A 22,948-nucleotide genomic window follows, 5' to 3' on the forward strand; every position below is an offset into this window, starting at 1 on the left:
AAATCTTCTTCGCTGTTAATGGAAACCAAAATGTCTCGAGGCAGAGAAGATGTTGTAAGACCGACCTTTACTTTACAGCCGAAGAGAGCCTCATAGGGCGTTCTTTTGATTCCTGAATGTAAAGCTCTATTTTTCATAAGTTGCACAAATCTCAATCCCTCACTCCAACGGTCAGTTTTTTCATCTTGCATCCAAGTCGAAATCATGTTTTCAATATCTTGGTTTGCACGTTCTACACTACCCTGACTTTGAGAATGACGTGGTTTGCCATGAACGATTTTTAACGTAGGCCAATAATCTTTTAAATTGTAAACTATTTTGTTTGCAAACTCCCTTCCATTGTCTGACTGCAATATACTTGGTGCTCCAATGAGAGTAAAAATATCAACTAGGTGATATGCTACTTCCTCAGCGGTTTTAGTTTTGAGAGGCTTAAGAATCACAAATTTTGTCAAATGATTCTGATAGACCATTATGAACTTAAACTCCCTGTCGGGCTGTGACTGGAAATCAATCAAATCTACTTGACAACGAGAATTAAATTCTGATGAAATCAGGGGCTTTACTACCACTCCTCTTTTCGAACCCTTTTGTTTCTTCTGACATGGCTCACACAAACTAATATATAGCTCAACATCATGACGTGTAACATTTTTGTACTTAATATCTAGCTCTTTTAACATTCGATCTCTTTCACCATGACCAATAGCTACATGAGCTTCATGGAGAACAGTAAATAAATCTGAATCGTGGACATAAAATTTTACAACACTGTCTCCTTGTTTTAATGGGTGTATTAGTTTTTGCACATTTTCTACGATCATTACATCATACCTGTTGAGTAGCCAGTAGTGACGAGGTTCCTTTCTGGGCTTGGCCTTGGCATCTTCGACCTCCAACACCAGCTTCTTATAGTCGTCTTCAGTCAAAAAACACTATTTTTAGCACTTGCATTCCGAATTTTTACAAGTTCGGCACTAAAACGAAGTTTCATTAGCGATAAACGATCACTAGAATTACTGATACTACTGTTCACTTGTGACATTTTCAAGCAACAATACAGTGGCACAATGAAGAAGAACAGAACTGAAGCGTAGGCCTAGCACAATACTGTGGCGTGACGGAACAGAACTGAGAGCAGCGTTATAGCGGGGATGGGCGGGGGGAGTAGGTGAGGCAAGCACGTTGTAACTCGAAAACAATGGAACAGACAGATTTTTAACTCTGCCTGAACTCCAGCAGGCATTCTATAGAATGCCTAGGCAAAGTATGAAATGTTTAAAATTTCACACTTTGCCTGCTTACTTTTGGCAATGTATAGAATGCCTAGGTATTCTATACAATGCCTGATTTTACACTTTGCCGGTAACATATATATTAATAAAATGGTCATATAAGGACGCGTTTCGGCTCTTCACGAGCCATCATCAGCTTAACAATACAGGAGCGAAGACAAAACTGACCTACAATCTAAAATGGAAATTTTAAGCATGTGGTGATAACGTCCACCTCAGTAAAGGAACTTACCAGACCAGGAAGGAGGAAGAATCTACTAGTTTACATTTTTATGGTTCTATATACTTCATTATTAAAGTTTTTTTATGTTTTATATGTTGTATTAACATTTAGTTAATTTGAATGTAAAAATTTTTAAAATTTTTTTAAGGCTTCCACGTTGGGAGGAATCATTTTGCGAACAGATCAGGTGTAAGGAACTTTCCGGTTTTTATTTATTTAGCGTATGGACTTTCACAGTACGATAAATACACAAATATAATATATATTATTCAAACACTAAAATATAATGAATGAATCTAAATATTAATGTCCAATTTGCATAGCCATTCAATTGCTTCTGGGGAGCATTCCACAAAGTCCTGGAGGTTTCCACGGTAGGCACGATTTAGGCAATCTGAAACACAATGACTTATGGTCTGTCTAGGCGATCCACAGTCGCATTGTGGACTTTCCGCACGACCCCATTTGAACAGAGAATCAGCACATTTACCATGTCCGGTACGTATGCGATTAAGCCTCGCCCAGGTGGACCGGGGCAGACCCGATCCGATGAAACCCTGGGTTGGGGTGGATATCTGAATATAGTCTGCTGCTATTGTTGGCATCCATCTTGTGGACCATTGCCTTTGTATATCATAGGAATCACCAATTGTTCGGGCAGATCTGATTGGAGGATTTCTAGACCTCAGTCGCTGGTGCTCTTTTGAGATGTCTGGTATGTCTTGATGGATTGGTAATTGTATGTTGGCTACAATTTTCTGATACTCTCTCACTAATGCTGCTGTACGGCGTAGATCTGGTGGAGCAATATTGCTCAAAGTAGGCAGCCATCTCACTGGGGTTGATTTTATTGTTCCAGTGATTATTCTCATGGTTTGATTAAGTTGGACATCGATTTTGTTTGTATGTGCACTATTTAACCATACTGGTGCACAATATTCTGCCACTGAAAAAACCAAAGCTAGAGCAGAGGTCCGAAGAGTATCTGCAGAAGCACCCCAAGTTGTTCCAGCAAGTTTTGTTATTATATTGTTTCTTGTTCTCAGTTTACCGGCTGCGTTTGTAAGATGGCTTTTGAAGGTGAGTGTTCTATCAAGTGTGATGCCTAGATATTTGGGGTTGTTATTATGTTTGATAGCTGCATCATTTAGAGTTACATTGAGGGTATCGCCCGCAAGTTGATTCGACAGGTGAAAGAGACAGATTTCAGTTTTGCTTGTGTTAGGACGTAAGCGCCAGTTCTTAAAGTAGTTACTAAGTGTAGTTAGGTCCTCGTTTAGAGCTCGTTCTCCAGCTTCCTTACTATTATGTTGGAAGCCAATGGCCAGGTCGTCTGCATAAGCGAATTTTCTCGATTTTGTTTCAGGTATATCCGCCGTATAAAGGTTAAATAATAAAGGAGCTAGCACTGAGCCTTGAGGTAAGCCGTTGTTAAGTTTTCTAACGTTACTTCGTGCATCATTTATATATACCTGAAACCGTCTGTTAGTTAGTAGATTGTTTATCAGCTGACAAGTTTTGAGACAGGGTATGATTTTCATCAACTTATAAATAAGGCCCTCTCTCCACACAGTGTCATAGGCAGCCGTAAGGTCTATAAATGTTATGGCAGATTTTTCACGTCTTTCAAAGCCAGCTTCGATGAATGTAGTTAAGGACAGCACTTGGTCACAGCAGCTTCGTCCTTTTCTAAATCCAGCTTGCTCAATTGGTACAGCGTCCTCAATGGTGTTACATATTCTATTATATAAGAGTCGTTCTAGTAATTTATAACAGCAACTGCGTAAGGCGATAGGCCGGTAACTTTCAGGCAGCTTGTTGTCTTTGCCAGGCTTCTGGATTGCGATAATTTTTGTTCTTTTGAATTCTGGGGGTAGCATAGCTGTAGTCACAATGTCGCTAAATAATTCTTTGAGCCATTGTCTTGTTTTTGTACCAGTGTGGACTATAAACTCAGGATATATTCCATGGAAACCAGCTGCTTTTCCTGTTTTGGTTTGGTTAAGCGCTTCGTTTATTTCATCCAATGAGAAGGCACGTGAGTATTTTGATGTTGCGGGGGTATTTGCTTTAAGTTGTTTTTACCAACGATGTATGAGTTTTCTCAGTGAGCTCCGGTGAAATGTCAAATTACTGTCAGTGATGACCGATGACACGTAGGATGAATTTGTCGTTAGGTGGTAAACTTTGTAACTAGATTCTAGTAACTGTCAAATTACTGTCATCACTGACAGTAATTTGACATTTCACCGGAAAGTTCCTTACACCTGATCTGTTCGCAAGATGATTCCTCTCAACGTGGAAGTCTGTAAATTTTTTTAAAAATTTTTACATTCAAATTAACTAAATGTTAATACAACATATAAAACATAAAAAACTTTAATAATGAAGTATATAGATATAGAACCATAAAAATGTAAACTAGTAGAATCTTCCTCCTTCCTGGTCTGGTAAGTTCCTTTACTGAAGTGGACGTTATCACCACATGCTTAAAATTTCCATTTTACATTGTAGGTCAGTTTTGTCTTCGCTCCTGTATTTTTAAGCTGATGATGGCTCGTGAAGAGCCGAAACGCGTCATTATATGACCATTTTATTAATATATACATTTTGTTGGTACTTCTTTGAGTTTTGTACTTCCTTAATGGAAATATTTTGGTTATTAATTTTCAATGAATCAGAAGTCTTGCAATTATTTCTTACACAGCAACAACGCGTGTAAGAATTCTATTCATATGATTCTTGCCAATTTTTTATGTTCAATATTTTTCTTAAAACTGTAATTTTGAAAGACATGGCAAGGAATCTTTTTAAACATCTCATGTAGTTTCTCATTCTAGTTTTTTTGGCCCATTTTTAATTTTGTCCCCCTTTTTGGGAGGGACTTCCTGAAACCTACAATACATCGTCGACGATATAACCACGTGGAATAAAACCAACTTAAAAACTGCAGCTGCCTTCAAGAGCACAACGGCTACTTGAAGACACCTACATGGCAAACACCTAGATCTACCCACATCATCTGTAGCCAACCACGTCCATCGTCATCCTCCACGCCCAGCAAGCTTATGTTTCACTTAGAACAGGGAGCGCAAACCAGCACCCTGAATCGACGATTTTCGACTCTTTTGTAGTCATCATCGGAGAGGCATAGGCTTGCTGCTCTCTGCTCGAAGTGACAAAACCACGAAAGGTTATAATAAAATATAATTTCAAATCAATAATTTGACATTACATTTAACCTCCAATATTATGACAGACATCAGTTACCATTTACAAGCTCCCCAAGTATAATAATGACGTCACATAAACTCGTCACTAATTCGAGCCAATGAAATGTTTGATGAAATAGGAATGGCATGTCAAAAAATCATGGCATGTCACATAAATCTGATTATTCCCTATATATTTTTTCAAATTTAGAATATGGCAACAAAGGGAAAATTACGTGCATTCTTTATTGTTTGACTTTCCTACATAAATTTATAACACATACAAATTACCTTCTAAATGGTGAATCTCTTCAAAGTTAAATGCAGTCTGACTGCCATATCCACTGGAAGATTCTAAAGAACTCTCACTGGTACTACTTTCCTTTTCACCTTCATTAGTCTGAAATACAAAATTATTGTATAATGTGCGGAAAACCTAACAATAAAGATATTAATAAGGAATGTTAAAATTTCAATAAAATTGCATGCGGAATGTAGAAAGTGTTATAATGACTCCTCCTTTTTTTTAACAAAAACTGTCCACCTATCGACTGAAAAAGTGATGTTTAATTCCAACAGGATTCAATTCGTGAGGCTTAAAACTAATAAATAAAATTTTAAAAAATTAATTTTTATATTTTTATTAAACGCGGTTTTATAAAAATATAGAACACTGTCTGTTTTTTAAGCAAATTTTACCCTGTCATTGAGTTGGTTTTTTAAACTTTTTAAACGCTTTTATTTAGTTCAATAGTTTGCGTCAAATCTTTAGACGTTAATTTGAGTGCCTTTTCTCCAATGCAAATGAATGAAAATTTGCAGACATATGTATTCGCGGGAACAATACACGAATAATCAATAAAAAAAATTTTATGTTTAACTATTAATTGTTTAAATAAAAAAAAAACGATTTTAATGGAAAATGCTTAAATTCTCTTGTTTTTTACAATGTAAAAACTTGAAACTTTTACGTGTTGTAGCTAATGATATTAACTATACATAATTTCACTTTTTACGTTAATTGTTTACGTTATGCTTCATAAATAAACAATAAAGTTTCAAATTTTTTGCCGATTCCGACTACTTTTCATGTTAGTACATCATATGTTTTATACATATTTTAAGAAACATGACGATATATTTTAATGTTTGAAAAGTGTAAGACTAAAAAGTAAAAAAATAAAAAAATATGAAAAAAAATTTTTTAAGAAACGCTTTTCTTTAGTTACGAGTGACTAAAATTAAAAATATAAAAAAAAATCAACTAAAAAGCATAAAATAAAAAAAAATTGAAAAAATCTAACACATTCGTTGAAGAAAAGCGTGGGGCGAAAACCGTTTATTCGATGAAGACGCGCCACGCGTTTCTTTGACGAATGTGTTAGATTTTTTCAATTTTTTTTTTATTTTTTGCTTTTTAGTTGATTTTTTTTATATTTTTAATTTTAGTCACTCGTAACTAAAGAAAAGCGTTTCTTAAAAAATTTTTTTTCATATTTTTTTATTATAGGTTTATTTAGTAGTCGTATATGTATATAAAGTATCAAAACATTTTTGCTTTACTGCGATATTAGTGTAGGAAACAAAGGTTGAACCTTGCAAAATGGACACAAGTCCGGTTTTATTTTTTTTTCTGGTATATCAAGGGGTGCTTATTATAAGACTAACTTTTTCTGAAAAAATTTCGCCCCGGAACCCCCCTTTTCACCCCTTTAAAGGGGGTAATTTGTGGTTTTTGCGAAACGTAGCCCTTCCTGTACCTTTTACAAGAAATTTCTTTTATAGAAATATGAAGAGGACTATATTTTCTACGATTTATTTCCAACAGCATTTGTCTGTCATCCACCATTTAGCGGGGGTGACGCCCCAAATTCGACAAGTTTTTAAAAAAGATGTTTTAAAAATATATATATTTTTCCCTAACTGTAACGGAAATTAAGAAGAAATCCTGCGGCAATTATTCACAAATTATTAATTGATTTTTTGGTATAGGTTTCAATTAAGGGTAATTGCCCTTTTTTTAATTACAGGGTGTTACATTTTAAAAAACCCCGTTTTATACCATCTGAACCGCTTATGCTAGAGTAAAGACTTTGAGCGATTACCCATGTACTCGTGCTATTTACAATTTGTATAATGCACCTCCATTTTTTCCCCGGAACCACCCCCAAAAAAAAAGAAGAATTAATAAATAAAGTGATTTTCTTCAAATCCTTCACACACAATGCCCTTTATTAATATGCTTCATATATCATTTTGTGTACGTTATTATTACCCATGCATGGACACCAAAAGCGATTTCCTAGTGCAACCCCTGTATCCAAAAAAAAATAAACAAAATGGGGGGTTGAAATTTTTTTTGTTTTTTGCTTTTTGATCCATATGGGCATATGCTTCATCAATAGTGCTTTTCAAAAATATATATGGTTATTGCAACATCCCTGCGGAAACCACCCCTATCCTTGAAAATATACTGCAGAAACTACTCCTATCCCTTGGCGAGGATGTTTTTACGATTTTCTCATTACCTATGCATTCTTTTTAAACAAAACTTATATAAGGTTAAAGACCACTATTTACTCCTAAAAATTAGGTCCTATTCATTTTTTTCGTATAAGCAACCGTTACGGCACAGTGGCGCCGTAAACCTCATATATGCTTTGGCGGGCTCCAGTTTTTGTTTTTTTTTTTCGTCATCTGTTCGTTTTATTGATAAAGTACTTATGTAAAATAAAACAACACAGTGTAACCTACAAATTATGACCTATGCGCATTTTACAATCTTTGCGCCCCAAAGCCACAGTGGTGGCCCAAAATCATTTTTTGCATATTTTCATCTTTCCCCTTTTTTGCATTAATGCTACCTTAATAGCACAATATTTACCCTTAAGTGGTCGCTAAGCAGTGGCGGATCCAGGGAAGGGTGATGGCGGTGATCACCTCCCCCCCTCTCAAACCAAGTGATATTATATTCAAAGATTATAAAAATATTCATTTATTTTTATAGAAATACTTATATTATATTATTATTTTTATAAGAATGGCGTACTTTTTATGCTTTAGCGACAGTGGAGGATCCAGCATCGTTAAGAGGGGGTTGCCAATTGGCTAAATTTCTATAAAAATAAAAGAATATTTTTATAATCTTTAAATATAATATCACTTGATTTGAGAGGGGGGAGGTGATCACCCCCATCATCCCTCCCTGGATCCGCCACTGCTTAGCGATCACCTAAGGGTAAATATTGTGCTATTAAGGTAGCATCAATGCAATAAAATGCGTGTAGGTGGCGAAAATATGCAAAAATTGATTTTGGGCCACCACTGTGGCTTTGGGGCGCAAAGATTGTAAAATGTGCATAAGTCATAATTTGTAGGTTACACTGTGTTGTCTTATTTTACATAAGTACTTTATCAATAAAACGAACAGATGACGAAAAAAAAAACAAAAACTGGAGCCCGCCAAAGCATATATGAGGTTTACGGCGCCACTGTGCCGTAACGGTTGCTTATACGAAAAATGAATAGAATCTAATTTTTAGAGTAAATAGTGGTCTTTAACCTTGTATAAGTTTTGTTTAAAAATAATGCATAGGTAATGGGAAAATCGTAAAAACATGGTCGCCAAGAGATAGGGGTAGTTTCTGCAGTATATTTTCAATGATAGGGGTGGTTTCCGCAGAGATCTTGCAATAACCATATATATTATTGAAAAGCACTATTGATGGAGCAAACAAAAAAAAATTTCAACCCCCCATTTTATTTATTTTTTTTTTTTGGCTACAGGGGTTGCACTAGGAAATCGCTTTTGGTGTCCATACATGGGTAATAATAACGTGCACAAAATGATATATGAAGCATATTAATAAAGAACATTGTGTGTGAAGGATTCCAAGAAAATCACTTTATTTATTAATTCTTCTTTTTTTTGGGTGGTTCCGGGGAAAAAATGGAGGTGCATTATAAAAATTTGTAAATAGCACCAGTACATGGGTAACCGCTGAAAGTCTTTTTACTCTAGCATAAGCGGTTCAGATGGTATAAAACGGGGTTTTTTAAAATGTAACACCCTGTAATTAAAAAAAGGGCAATTACCCTTATATGAAACCTATACCAAAAAATCAATCAATTATTTGTGAATAATTGCCGCAGGATTTCTTCTTAATTTCCGTTACAGTTAGAGAAAAATATATATTTTTTAAAAACATCTTTTTTAAAAACTTGTCAACTTTGGGGCGCCACCCCCGCTAAACGGTTGATGATAGACAGATGTTGTCGGAAATAAATCGTAGAAAATATAGTCCTCTTCATATTTCTATAAAAGAAATTTTTTGTAAAAGGTACAGCAAGGGCTACGTTCCGCAAAAACCATAAATTACCCCCTTTAAAGGGGTGAAAAGGGGGTTCCGGGGCGAAATTTTTTCAGAAAATGTTAGTCTTATAATAAACACCCCTTGATATACCAGAAAAAAAAACCGGACTTGTGTCCATTTTGCAAGGTTCAACCTTTGTTTCCTACACTATATAGTAGATTTGAGAAAAATGTATTCCAGTTTTGAAAAATGTGATTTCTAGAAAAACTCGTTTAAAGTAGTTTTATTGTAATTTTATCAAATTAAATAGTCATATTTATTTTTTCCTCTAACCACCAGATTTTAATTTTTTGCCAAGGAACTGGGTAACTCAGAATTGTTTTCTGTAGTAAATTGATTACCTTGTAAATTTTCTTTTAATATTATGCTTATTTCGATGCGTACTCTTACTTCGACTGCCTTTTAACACGTTCCTTGCCGATAAGGCGCTGGCGCGTCGCTACATGACTTTAGCTAGACTCCGACGACGCTCTCGCAGCGTTCAGACTTTATAGGTCTGGATCCCGCTTATGAAAAAAAGTTGATTAATAGCAAGCTGAAAATTTGTTAATAGCTTAAGGGTATCTAGTCGGATAAAGTTTGATATATGGGAACACTGGAACAGGGGCAGTTTTAATTGTGGAACAGGTTAAACATTTGAAACGGTCAGACCACGAAAACGGCACATTTATTTTGTCCTACAGAACAGACTTAAACTCTCCGAGCACAGATTAAACTCTCATGCAAAAATCAGACTGCTATTTATCACCTGTCATAATTCCTGTCATTTGACATATTCTATATGTTCCACTCATTAAAACGCCCATTTGGTGATAAATAGCAGTCCGATTTTTGCATGATAGTTTAATCTCTGTTCGGAGAGTTTAAGTCTGTTCTGTCGGACAAAATACATGTGCCGTTTTCGTGGCCTGACCGTTTCAAATGTTTAACCTGTTCCACAATTAAAACTGCCCCTGTTCCAGTATTCCCATATAGGTATCAAAGTTTATCCGACTAGATACCCTTAAGCTATTAACAAATTTTCAGCTTGCTATTAATCAACTTTTTTTCATACGCGGGATCCAGACCTATTATTGATTAATTGATGATGGATTATTTCAATGGCGCTACAACAGGGCTTCTTATATTTCAAAGGCAGTTAACTAGAGGTATCAATTTTCGAATTTTGTTCTTGGATCTTCAACTTGACTTTTTGTCACGATAGGGTGTCATATATATTTTGGCTTTGTAATAATCATTGTTAATATTAGTAATACTACATAAAATTCTGCAAATGCTTATTATTTTATCGGATTAGTAACCGTGTAAAGATTAGTAATTCCCAGATTTCGATATTTCCCCTATTTTGCAGATTTTTATTTTTTTTTTAGATATATTTAAACCATACACATTTTATGTTATTTTGTGTTTATTGTTTTGTATTAGTAAATAAATATTCCTATTATAAAACTGATTTTTATCAGTATTATTCACAAACCGCAGCAGCGCGTCGTACGGCATATTTAAACAAACACCAGAGTCAAGCGTCACTGACGCTCTGGCGCGTTCACCACCAACCCTTCTTAAATATACAGAGTGAGCCAAAGAAAACAGTCTACCTCAATATTCGGCAATATTTATTAGATTTTAATAAAATGACTAAACAGGTCGATTTTTGATCTAAGGGGACACATTTTTACGGTACATACACTTGTCATTTGTCAACCCCCTCCCTTTCGCTTCCCCCACCCCTTATTTTTAAATAGGGAATAGGGGTCGTGTGCTAGCTCATTTAAAAGGTTATTCAATTCTCTATTCAGTAATATAAACATTAACATAATTATTTATACAGGGTGTCCAAGAAAAAAATATTTTAATTAAATTCATTGACACAAAACGAAGAATGTATGTAATTTTTTTTATTCGAAATACATTCTACTGCTGTCACAAAACAGACAAAAATGTTTTTTGATAAATAAACATTGCTTTTCGCCTAATTTCAATGTTCGAGCTGCCACCCACCTGCCTCTTGGTAGGTTGAATATTGAATTTAAGCGGAAAACAATATTTATTTGTCAAATAAACATTTTTCTCCGTTTTCTGTCAGTAGTAGAATGTATTTTGAGTTAAATAAATTGCATACATTCTTCTTTTTGTGTCAATTAATTTAATTCAGAATAATTTTTCTTGGACACCCTGTATAAATAATTATGTCAATGTTAATATTACTGAATAGAGAATTGAATAACCTTTCAAATGAGGTAGCACACGACCCCTATTCCCTATTTAAAAATAAGGGGTGGAGAAAATGGAAGGGAGGGGGTTGACAAATGTATGTACCGTAAAAATGTGTCCCCCTTAGATCAAAAATCGAGCTGTTTCTTCATTTCCTTAAAATCTAATAAATACTGCCAAATATCGAGATAGACTGTTTTCTTTGGGTCACTCTGTATGTGCAGTTAATTTAAAAATAGATAATTTATTCGAACTTTTTCAAAAACTAATAAATAAATGTCTACGTATCAAAAACAGTAAGCGGCTCTAGGTGAAAACCTAACCAGAATAGATCGGCAGTTAACGTGTTAAATGGCCACCAGATCCAGGATTTTTTCAGATTTTCGAAACAATAATTTTCGATAAATGTCAATAAGTGTCAATAATAAAAAACACGTGCTTGCTTTATAAGTTTTAGAACCCAACTGTCGAGTTGCAGCTGCATAGGCCAGGCGTCGCGCGCGTTGTTGTATACAAGCGAGTTTAGCACAGGTAGGTACCGTTATAAATACAGTTATAACTTTGTTTCTATTTCGAATTTCTTAATAAAATTTTAGGACAGTAGGTATTTATACGATATTAAGGAATGTTTTAACGTAAAAAAAATGATTTTTTTAATTCAGAAAGTAAAAGTTCCCTTAAATAAAAGTTAGATTCCATATGAAAGACTAACCTTTTCAGGAGGACTAGTAAACTCGGAAGGCGGAGGTGGGAACGTCTTTTCGGGATTTTTTGAAGCTGCGGCACTCATCAGTTCGTGCATATTAGCATATGTCGGCTGCATATTATTACTATTCTTCGAAAGGTGCGATGGCAATGGCGACGGTTTCTTTACTACCGACAATTCGGCCCCAGGAGGTAGTACTCGCACGCCTTGTGTAATAGTTTTGGCAGGAACATTTGGACCACTTGGACGCTCTAACGATGAACACCTCTGAAAATTACAAAAAGGTCATATATTAATTCAGTTAAACTTAAAGTTATATAGAGTTTGCCTAAAAATATTATTATTGTTAGTTTGTAATTATACAGGGTGTCCAGAAACTCTCCTGACAAACAAAGACCGAAGATTCCTCAGATGATTTTAAGACAATTTAACCCAATTCATCTAGTCCGAAAATGCTTTCTAAGGGAGCTAGAACTCGAAGGTGGCGCCTTGTAATTAATTTTTTTAATACCTTCCGAACACATTTAGAAAGACGAAAATTAGTACGCCTATTTATCTTCCAGAGATAAATCGATTCCATCAATGGCGAATGTCTAGTACCGGTCATAGGCGCCCGTTTTGGGTAGGGCAACGGTTATTTGATCGCATAACTTTTTTGTCTTTAACTTTTAAAAAATTTTGACACTGGATTATTAAATTGTGAGGTATTGTAGTACTATATGTTACTCTTGCTTTAAGTTGGTAGGATGCACCGCTTTCTAAAAAATACGTCATAATTTAATAATCTAGTGTCAAAAATGCTTAAAAACTTAAAGACAAAAAGTTTTGCGATAAAATAACCGTTGACCTACCCAAAACGGACGCATATGACCGGTACAAGAAATTCGCAATTGATGAAATCGATTCATCTCTAGAAGATAAAACATTGTACCAGTTTTCGTTTTTCTAGTTTTGATTTTGATAATTTTTTTCGAATTCAAAAATTTTTAAATTGTTTTTTTTAGAAAACGGTATAATCCGACCGACTTAAAGCAAGAGTACCTTTCAGTAGTAGAATACCCCACAATTTAATAATCCAGTGTCAAAAATGTTTAAAAGTTAAAGACAAAAAGTTAAGCGATAAAATAACCGTTGCCCTACCCAAAACGGGCGCCTATGACCCGTACTAGAAATTCGCCATTGATGGAATCGTTGTTGTTGGAATAGAAGCGTTCTGGAGGCATTCAAAAAAACTGATTACAAGACGCCATCTTCAAAGAGCTCTAGCTCCTTTAGGAAGAATTTTCAGACTATAAGAATTGGGCTAAATTGTCTTAAAATTATCTGAGCAATCTCCAGTCTTCGTTTGTCAGAACAGTTTCTGGACACCCTACATAGTTTATTAAATATTAAGTTTTTTTAATTTTTATAAAGTTAAAAAAAATATTTTAATACATAATTATATTTTACTACTATATGCTGGACCTACGGCATTCTCAGGTACCCTGAACTATATAACTAGGCTTACCAGACGTCCCGGTTTAACCGGAATTGTCCATGGTAATGTGGTATTGCTTCCTTCATTAGGAATTTGTAATATTCATCTTAATCTGACAAACCTATGGGGTTTAATCTCCTTGTTCCTTTGTGATCTTTTCTGGGATTTTCCATAAACTTCCATGCTTCAGATACTCGAGTTCCACCCATATATTTGTTTATTTCTTCACATTTTTTTCTCCCACGTTTCGTTTTTTTCTTTTGACTACGGTTTTCTCAACTATCCTCTTCCAGTAAGTGTATGTTTAGTCTTCTGCTTGTATACATAATGTTCTTGCTAATGATAACAGAAAAAAGGTTAAATATAACCACTTATTTAACTTACCAATGGTAAAGGTGGTTTGGACAAAGACTTAATGGATAGTCCTGGACTTTTCGGAGGCACTATATTCGAAGTAGTGTCAGTAGGTCCCGTTGAAGTAACTGGACTGGCCGGTTGAGATAAAGTTTGATCTGGGGCTTGGAATGTATATACAGTTAGAGGAGGTCGTTGGTGTCCTTTTTCATAAGCTAAAAATGAAAATGTATTAATACTCTGGGCTAATTAGCAAAATTCATGGAAAAGTTATTTACCAGCAATTTTATTGCTGGAATCGAATTATAAGATACTATATATTAATAATATAGGTATGCAAAGTCCGCAGATAGTGTGCTACTTTTTTTATAAATAAAATGGCGCCGACAAATCGTATTTTCTTCAATTATTGCTCTATAACTCAGAAGATTTTAACTTTACACCAAAAACACTCAAATATAAATTCACCGCAATTAAATTCTGCATAGAGACAATATGTTTTTCCCGATTTGCTCCGACGAAAAATTTTCCTCGGAAAATGCGGGTTTTCCCAACAAAATCTCTAATTTTCAAATAAAATTTTAGGTAAGTAATTATTCATCAATAATTAAATAACTTAGTGACATCAAAGCTTTCTTGGTATAGATTATAATTCCAGAAGCCGGTGAAAATTAAACGAATATTTTAGCAACAATTCAATTGTTAATTAACAATTTACGATCGAAATAACAACCAAAATAATCATGATATATTGATCAAACTTATAAAAGATTATAAAGATGAGATGCTTATTTAATCTTTTATCGACAAAATATAAATTTTTCGATTTTTTGCATAATCTTTAAATTAAGAAAAAATAGTTATAATACGCTGGTCTAATTAGTAAAGTACAAGGAAAGGTTATTTACCAGCAATTTTATTGCTGGAATCGAATATTATGATCCTATATATTAATAATATAGGTATGCAAAGTCCGCAGATAGTGTGCTACTTTTTTTATTAACAAAATGGCGCCCCAAATCGTGTTTTTTCAATGATTGGTCTATAACTCCGAAGATTTTAACTTTACGCCAAAAACACTCAAATAAAAGGTCACCCCAATTTAATTATACATAGAGGCATGTTTTTCCCGATTTGCTCCGACGAAAATTTTCCTCGGAAAATGTGGGTTTTCCCAACAAAATCTCGAATTATCAAATAAATTTTTTGGGCAAGTAATTATTTATCAATATTTAAATAACTTGGTGAAATAAAAGCTTTCTTGGTATAGATTATAACTGCAGAAGCCGGTGAAAATTAAACGAATATTTTAGCAACAATTCAATTGTTAATTAACAATTTACAGTCGCAATAACAACCAAAATAATCATGAGACATTGATCAAACTTAGAAAGATTATAAAGATGTGATGCCTATTTAATATTTTGTCGGCAAAATATAAATTTGTCATTTTTTTGCAGAATCTTTAAATGTTTTAAAAAAATAGTTATAAACAAATTAACATTTCTCAGTAATTGTTTATTATATTATAATTTTAAAAAATACTTAAAATGCGTGTTTACAAGGTCTTGAAAATGAATGCTTTAAAAAAATTTTCCAACCATTTGCAAAAAAGTTATGAAACAGCAAAGTAAACATACGATTATTCCGTTGTTTATAATTTGTTTTCATTGTTTCAAAGCTTAAAAGTGAGTTTATGGTACAAACTAATTACTCTCAAAAAATATCAAACATTACTTCAATGGTTATATTGTAATCAAAGATTAAAAAAGTTTTTTTTTGTAATTTTTAGCGCGAAAGTAGGCTTGGTACAAAGCCGGAGCTAAAATGTTCACTCGAAGCGATTGACACGCAGCATACAAATACTACTCTATGTCGCGCGGCGGTCATCGCTTCGAGTGAAAATTTAGCTACGGTACTGTATTAGTCTACTTCCGCGCGTGTAAATTACAAAAAAATATATTTATAATCTTTAATTAAAATATAACCATTAAACTAATAATCGATATTTCTTGTAAGTAATTAGCTTGTACTTTAAACTCACTTTTACGCTTTGAAATAATTTTAAAAAATTATAAACAACGTAATTTGTTTATAACTATTTTTTTTAACATTTAAAGATTATTCAAAAAAATTAAAAATTTATATTTTGTCGACAAAATATTAAATAGGCATATCTCATCTTTATAAGATTTCAAAGTTTGATCAGTGTATCATAATTATTTTGGTTATTATTGCGACCGTAAATTATTTATTAACAATTGAATTGTTGCTAAAATATTCGTTCAATTTTCACCAGCTTCTGGAAATATTAGTCAAGGCATTGAAGAATTGAAGTGTCGATTTTTTTGCAGTAAGACGGATTTTAATGCGGATTGGTGCGTTGAATTCGTGAGAATGTCAGGAAATTTTGTGAACTAATGTAATGAATAAGAAATCTCAAATTGCATTTATGCATAAGAAAAATGCATTTCGGTAAATAGTGGGAAAAATTGTCTCAATTTTCTTACTCGGGGGTTTTTGGGGTCGCTGAAAACGAATATGAGGTCGGTGAGAGTGTGGAAAGTACCTGGCGCCTGCAGCGGGTGTAATAAACGTCTTCCTCTGGAATATTATGGTAATTTATCATATAATTAGTTTAAACTCGTCACTCGGGGGTTTTTGGGGTAATCTATTTTCTTCGACTTAACTATAGTGATCGAAAAAGGTGGTATTTTATTATAAATAAACATAAATTTTTATTATAATATACTTATGGTTAAAAAAGTTCATTATACAAAATTTATCGTAATTTATCTTTAAAATTCGTTTTCTTCGCCATTATCATCTTCTTCTTCATTATTGCCTTCCTCTCTCGAGTCCAATGCAATATTTGTGCAATCAGAGCCTGCACAATTTTTGCAGGCTCCCATGCTTCCTGCACCCGCATGAGTTGCCGCAGTCTGACTTACAACTACAGAATGTTAAATTTAAAATGTTTGGAGGACCAGGTGGCTGAGTCATTCTAACTGGAATTAATACATTATTTTGTAATTCCCATCCCCAAGCGGTTGGGTTCATGTTACTGTCCTCTCCATACAGCCAAATTTGTGTTAATTTGTGGGTAATATACCCTTTTTAAATGCTGGGTAAATGCATCAACAGATGAAAGAATTTTTCCAATGACAATCTTTTTCTTCTTCTTCTTCTTCCTTCTTGTATGTAGGCTTTAAAGCCTGTTTCTTCTTCAATATTATCCTCCTAAATTGTTTAGGTTATCGCACCACCTTTTTCTTGGTCTGCCAATACTTCTTCGTCCATTTGGTGACTTATCTCGTGCTATTCGTACTATCCTATCCTCTGCCATTCTACTAATGTGTTCGTTCCACTCCTGTTTCCGTTTTGTCACCCATCCATTTATGTCTTCTATATTGCATGATCTTCTTATGTTTTCGCTCCTCTCCCTATCCAACAGACTTTTCCCTGATATTCGTCGGAGTATTTTCATCTCTGTTGTTTCTAGTAGTCGTCTCGTTTTAGATGTGTCAGGCCTTGTCTCCGCCGTGTATGTTAATATAGGTCTAATTGCTGCTTTATAGATTCTTGCTTTTGTGTCTTGTCTTAAGTGTTTGTTCTTCCAGATTGTGTCATTAAGAGATCCCGCCGCTTTACTTGCTTTTAAGCTTTGTTGTCGTACTTCCTCTTCAACATCTCCGTAACTGGTTATATCAATTCCCAGATATCTAAACCTTGCTTCCTGCTTTATTATTTTCCCATCAATTTCGATTTTACATCGTAGTGGGTATTTAGATGTTGTCATACATTTGGTTTTTTCTGACAATCTTTTTATTTTTGGCAATAGCCATTAAGTACATTCTGTATCTAGTAATTTTCTCTCAAGGCAAAACCACATCATCCACTTGCGCCTTAACTCAAACTGCTTTAAATGATATAAAATTAGAATTAAGTCGTTGCGATATTTATTTTCAGTGACCCCAAAGACCCCCGAGTAACAAGTTTGGGCCAATTATTTAACAAATTACCATATAGTCCAGATGAAGACGTTTATTACACCTGCTGCAGGCACCAGGTAGTTTGCACACTCTCGCCGACCTCATATTCATTTTCACTGACCCCAAAAACCCCCCGAGTAATGAGTTTAAGCCAATTATATGATAAATTACCACAATCCTCCAGAGGAAGACGTTTATTACACCCGCTGCAGGCACCAGGTACTTTGCACACTCTCGCCGACCTCATATTCGTTTTCAGCGACCCCAAAAACCCCCGAGTAAGAAAATTGAGTCAATTTTTCCCACTATTTACCGAAATGGATTTTTCTTATGCACAAATGCAATTTGAGATTTCTTATTCGTTACATTAGTTCACAAAATTTCCTGACATTCTCACGAATCCAACGCACCAAACTGCATTAAAATCCGTCTTACTGCGCCAAAAATCGACAGTAAGGACTTTTTTTTGTGCTTCAATGCCTCGACTATATAATCTAAACCAAGAAGGCTTTTAAGTCACCAAATTATTTAATTATTGGTAGATAACTACTTAAAGATTTTGTTGGGAAAAACCGCATTTTCCAAGGAAAATTTTTGTCGGAGCCGATCGGGAAAAACATATCTCTATGCAGAATTTAATTGCGGTGAATTTTTATTTGAGTGTTTTTGTTGTAAAGTTAAAATCTTCGGAGTTATATATAATTGAAAAAAAAACACGATTTTCGGGCGCCATTTTGTTTATAAAACCATTTAGTATAAGAGCTGTGAGACATTTTTGAGTAGGTATTTTAGGCAACCTGAAAATTTATCAGGTGATTCTTCCATGATAGCCGAATACAAAAATGCCGGTCTGGCTGAAGAGTAGCGGTTATTTTCCCCAAAAATCCCCCCCAAATTTAAAAAAAGGGTACAAATTGTTATTACAAAAAATATCATTGACGTGACTTTAAGTAAATTTAAATATTCAAATATAAAGGAAATAATCAGGCCAGGCGATTTGAGGGCGATTTTAACTCTCCAAGATACTTTCATGGGCGCCCCAGGATTATTTTCAGGGGGTGCATCTGAACTTCAGAAGATTTCATCTGAATCTGTACATACTGTTAACGAGTATAAAATATACAACTATACATGCATAGCTATGTACATTCCTTCCCGACAGGGAGGTGCAATTTTTATTTTGACAGGGTATTTTTTAATATTAAAAATAAATATTCTAAAAAAGACAGGATTTTTTGGTGAAATCTTCCAACTGCCAGCCGATCAAACAAATTACACGTGCATGTAAATGAAAAGCGCTATAGGTAAGCAGCAGTGTGAGAAGGAGCGTATACCGATAGCTGTTTGCGTTCTCTGTTGTAGCTGAGCGAGTCCGTTCGCTCGAGAAAAATAACGTGACCTGACGATTCCCATGTTGTTGTGCCTCGAAACGTTAAAGTAATTATTATATACTATAGTTTTTTAAATAACTTTTTATTAATTTTGCAAATATAATAGAGAAAGACAAATTTATTATTATAAATATAGGTACAGGTAGAAAAGTATAAAACTATAAACTAAATTAATTCTGTGTCCGAATCTTGTATTTCTTCTTCAAACTCCTCATCTGAGCTTAAATATTCATTCTCTTCTTCTTCGTCAGACTAATTAATTAGTGATTAATTAATTGAGTTGGCTACGTATTCTCTGTCCTTTTATATGGAGTCGAAGCCTGGACAATCACGGGCGCATCTGAAAAAAACTTGCCATTGTTAAGATGTGGTGTTATCGAATAATGTAAAAAATATCATGGACACAACACGTAACAAACACGGAAACATACGAAAAGATGAAAAAGGTAAAAGAACTACTCAACACTATGAAGGAAAGAAAAATGAGCTACTTTGGTCATATACTAAGAAATAAAAAACGTGATGTGATTGGTTATATAAGGAAAAGTGCAAGAAAAATTTAAAGTAGTGGAGTGTAAAAACAACAATAGAACTCTTCAGAATCGCTGCACACAGAATAAAATGGGCCGTGATGATCGCCATTGTCATGAAAGGATGAGACACACAAAGAAGCAGAAGATTGAGTTAACTAAAAAAAAGATTTCAGTTATAAAAAGAACATGTATGTAAGCTTACCTTCAGCCATATATCTGAAATTCTCTTTGGTTCTCTGATGAACTATAGCATCATAAACTGATTGAGGCAAACAATCTCCCTCAAACCAATTAAAATCTAAGTTATCCATATTTAGGATCAATCCATTTCCGTTAGGTGTTAAGGAACTGGGGACTTGCAAATCTGCGTTTCGCCAAATGCTCGTGATATACTGAGTTCTTAGCAGATGTTGTCTCAATTCGGCTTTGGACGGAGGCAAAGTAGATGGATCACACTTTTTCAATATTTTCTTAAAAGACTCATTTTTCTTATTAGACTTATAATTTCGGCAGAATGTTTGAAATCGTGCTGTGTTTAATAAATTTTTTGTACCATAAATTTCGCACACAAATTCTTCAAAGTTTCGAAAAATTCATCGCGAGTACCGGTAACGTGGGCAACTCCAAGATCCGCTAATGCTTTCTGATAAATTAAATTTTTTGTTAATAATTTAAACGGTCTAATCTTCCGCTTTTGGAAAAACGACGAATTATAATCACATCCAGTTAATGCGTGGAAAGCAGGCAAACTCGTACATAAAGATGGCTCTAATCCCGTATGTAGCTTCGTTATATTTATGTACCTTTTAGAATTACCAGTACCATACTCCATAAAAATCTCCAGATCGTCACTTTGGAGATGATCCATGTTTCCAAGCATAATTCATACACCATACACCAAAGAATATTTATTTTTAATATTAAAAAATACCCTGTTAAAAGAACAATTGCACCTCCCTGTCCGGAAAGAATGTATATGCATGAATAGTTGTATATTTTATACTCGTTAACAGTATGTACAGATTCAGATGAAATCTTCTGAATTTCAGATGCACCCCCTGAAAATAATCCTGGGGCGCACATGCAAGTATCTTGCAGAGTTAAAATCGCCCTCAAATCGCCTGTCTTGTTTATTTTCTTTATATTTGAATATTTAAATTTACTTTAAAGTCACGTCAATGATATTTTTTGTAATAACAATTTTTCCCCTTTTTTTAATTTTGGGGGGAATTTTGGGGAAAATAACCGCTACCCTCCAGCCAGACCGGCATTTTTGTATTAGGCTATCATGGAAGAGTCACCTGTAAAATTTTCAGGTTGCCTAAAATACCTACTCAAAAATGTCTCACAGCTCTTGGACCAATTGATTATAGACACGGTGTCTATAATCAATGATAAAACAAATAGCACACTATCTGCGGACTTTGCATACCTATATTATTAATCCATAAAAATTCCATTTCGATTGCAAGAGAAAATGGCCATGTGTCAAGCTGAGAATTTTCTGAAGGAAGAACAGCTTCTTCTGGGTAGGTTATGTTGGGGAACCCTGCGTATCTTTCTTTCGCGATTTATTTGAGTTTGTTACGTACAGAAATCTCACTACAGCAAGTATCTCAATTTAAAAATCATCATCATTCAATCTTCGCTTGTCCACTACTGGACATGGATCCCCTCATAATTTTCCATCATTTCGATCTTGTGCCTCGGGCATCCAATTCCTATGACAACGTTTTATATCATCAGTCCAACGTGCTGGTGGACGACCTCTGCTTCGGTAGGCAACATCTCTTGGTCTCCATTACAGTATCCGCTTTGTCCATCTATTATCTGTCACTCGAGCCACGTGACCTGCCCAGTTCCATTTCAGTGTTGCTACTCTCTCTACTGCATTAGCCACTCCCGTTCTTTGTCGTAGCTGGCAGTTTGGGATCTTATCTCGTAGTGAAACCTGGTGAAACGCCCAACATAGCACGCTCCATCGCTCTTTGAGACACACGGATCTTTTACACTGTTCTCTTTGTCATGGCCAACGTTTCCGCACCGTAAGTTAACACTGGCAAAACACACTGATTAAAGGTTTTTCTTTTAAGGCATATTGGTATGGCAGACGATTTGAAAATATGGTTCAGCTTGCCGAAAGCTGCCCGAGTCAGTCTTATAAAACGGAGAAGCTCAACGGTTGGTTGTCTTCATATGCGAATCTCATTACCTAGATATTTATAGGCTATTACCTGGTCTATGGATCTTGTTCCTACGCATATATCTTCGGTGACTACAAGATTTGTCATCATCTGGGTTTTGGATATATTTATTTTCAATCCCCCTTCTAGTGAGGAAAACTGTCGAGGAAAACGAGTCGTGAACTAACGCTGGTGATCGATGTCAGCTGGTGGATCGGTACGAAAAACAGCCTCCTTCAGCATTTTCCATAATATGTATGCATCAGGTGGCGTTAGGTCTGGTGAGTGCGATGGGTATAGGAAATCACTACCACGCTAAAATGTCTGCACAGCATTTGAAGAGACTTCCTGGTCATGTGACAGGTTGCCCCGTCCTACTGAAACCATTATTGACTAAGTGGTAGGTTTCTGGCAGGACAAACTCGCCGAAGATCATGTAGAAATGGCATAATACTTTGTTTTCTGTAGCGCTCTTGATTATCAGTTAACGGCATTTTATCGTTAATCATTAACATAACCCTTATAAATGTACACTGTCCTCACAAATGAACAGAAAGAAGACACTAAGGTAGCCTTTTATCAAGATCTAGAACGAATCTATGACTCAATACCAAGAAACGACATTAAAATGGTGATAGGCGACACAAACACCAAGATCGGAAAAGAATAAGAGTACATAGGGGTAATAGGGAAACATGGTTTGCATAGAGACACAAATGAGAATGGTCAGTTTCTAATAGATTTCGCAGCTGGAAAGAATATGATTATCAGTTCGACATGCTTCCCACATCGGGACATACATAAGGGCACTTGGATATCACCTGACGGAAACACAATAAATCAAATAGACCATATACTGACTGAAAAAAGAATGGCGACGAGTATATTAGATGTAAAAAGCAGACGTGGCGCAAGCTGTGACTCAGACCATCTACTAGTGCAGACACGGTTTAGATGCAAAATCAGTCGACAGGTAAAGGAATAATATCCAAAAC

General features: G+C 34.9%; 1 protein-coding gene across 2 annotated transcripts in view; it reads right to left on the reverse strand.

Moving 5' to 3' along the window:
• Positions 1-22,948, reverse strand: part of LOC114333316 (protein MTSS 1) — a 262,400-nt gene that overhangs the window by 64,758 nt on the left and 174,694 nt on the right. For both annotated transcript variants that reach the window (XM_050658843.1, XM_050658844.1), the window contains exons 10-12: positions 13,885-14,069; positions 12,030-12,290; positions 5,022-5,130 (exon numbers count right to left, since the gene is read on the reverse strand). In XM_050658843.1, coding sequence (XP_050514800.1) covers positions 5,022-5,130; positions 12,030-12,290; positions 13,885-14,069 — 555 coding nt within the window. The remainder of the gene's footprint in view (positions 1-5,021; positions 5,131-12,029; positions 12,291-13,884; positions 14,070-22,948) is intronic.

Source organism: Diabrotica virgifera, chromosome 8 (genome assembly GCF_917563875.1).
Source record: "Diabrotica virgifera virgifera chromosome 8, PGI_DIABVI_V3a".
In the NCBI taxonomy this organism is placed as follows: domain Eukaryota; kingdom Metazoa; phylum Arthropoda; class Insecta; order Coleoptera; family Chrysomelidae; genus Diabrotica; species Diabrotica virgifera.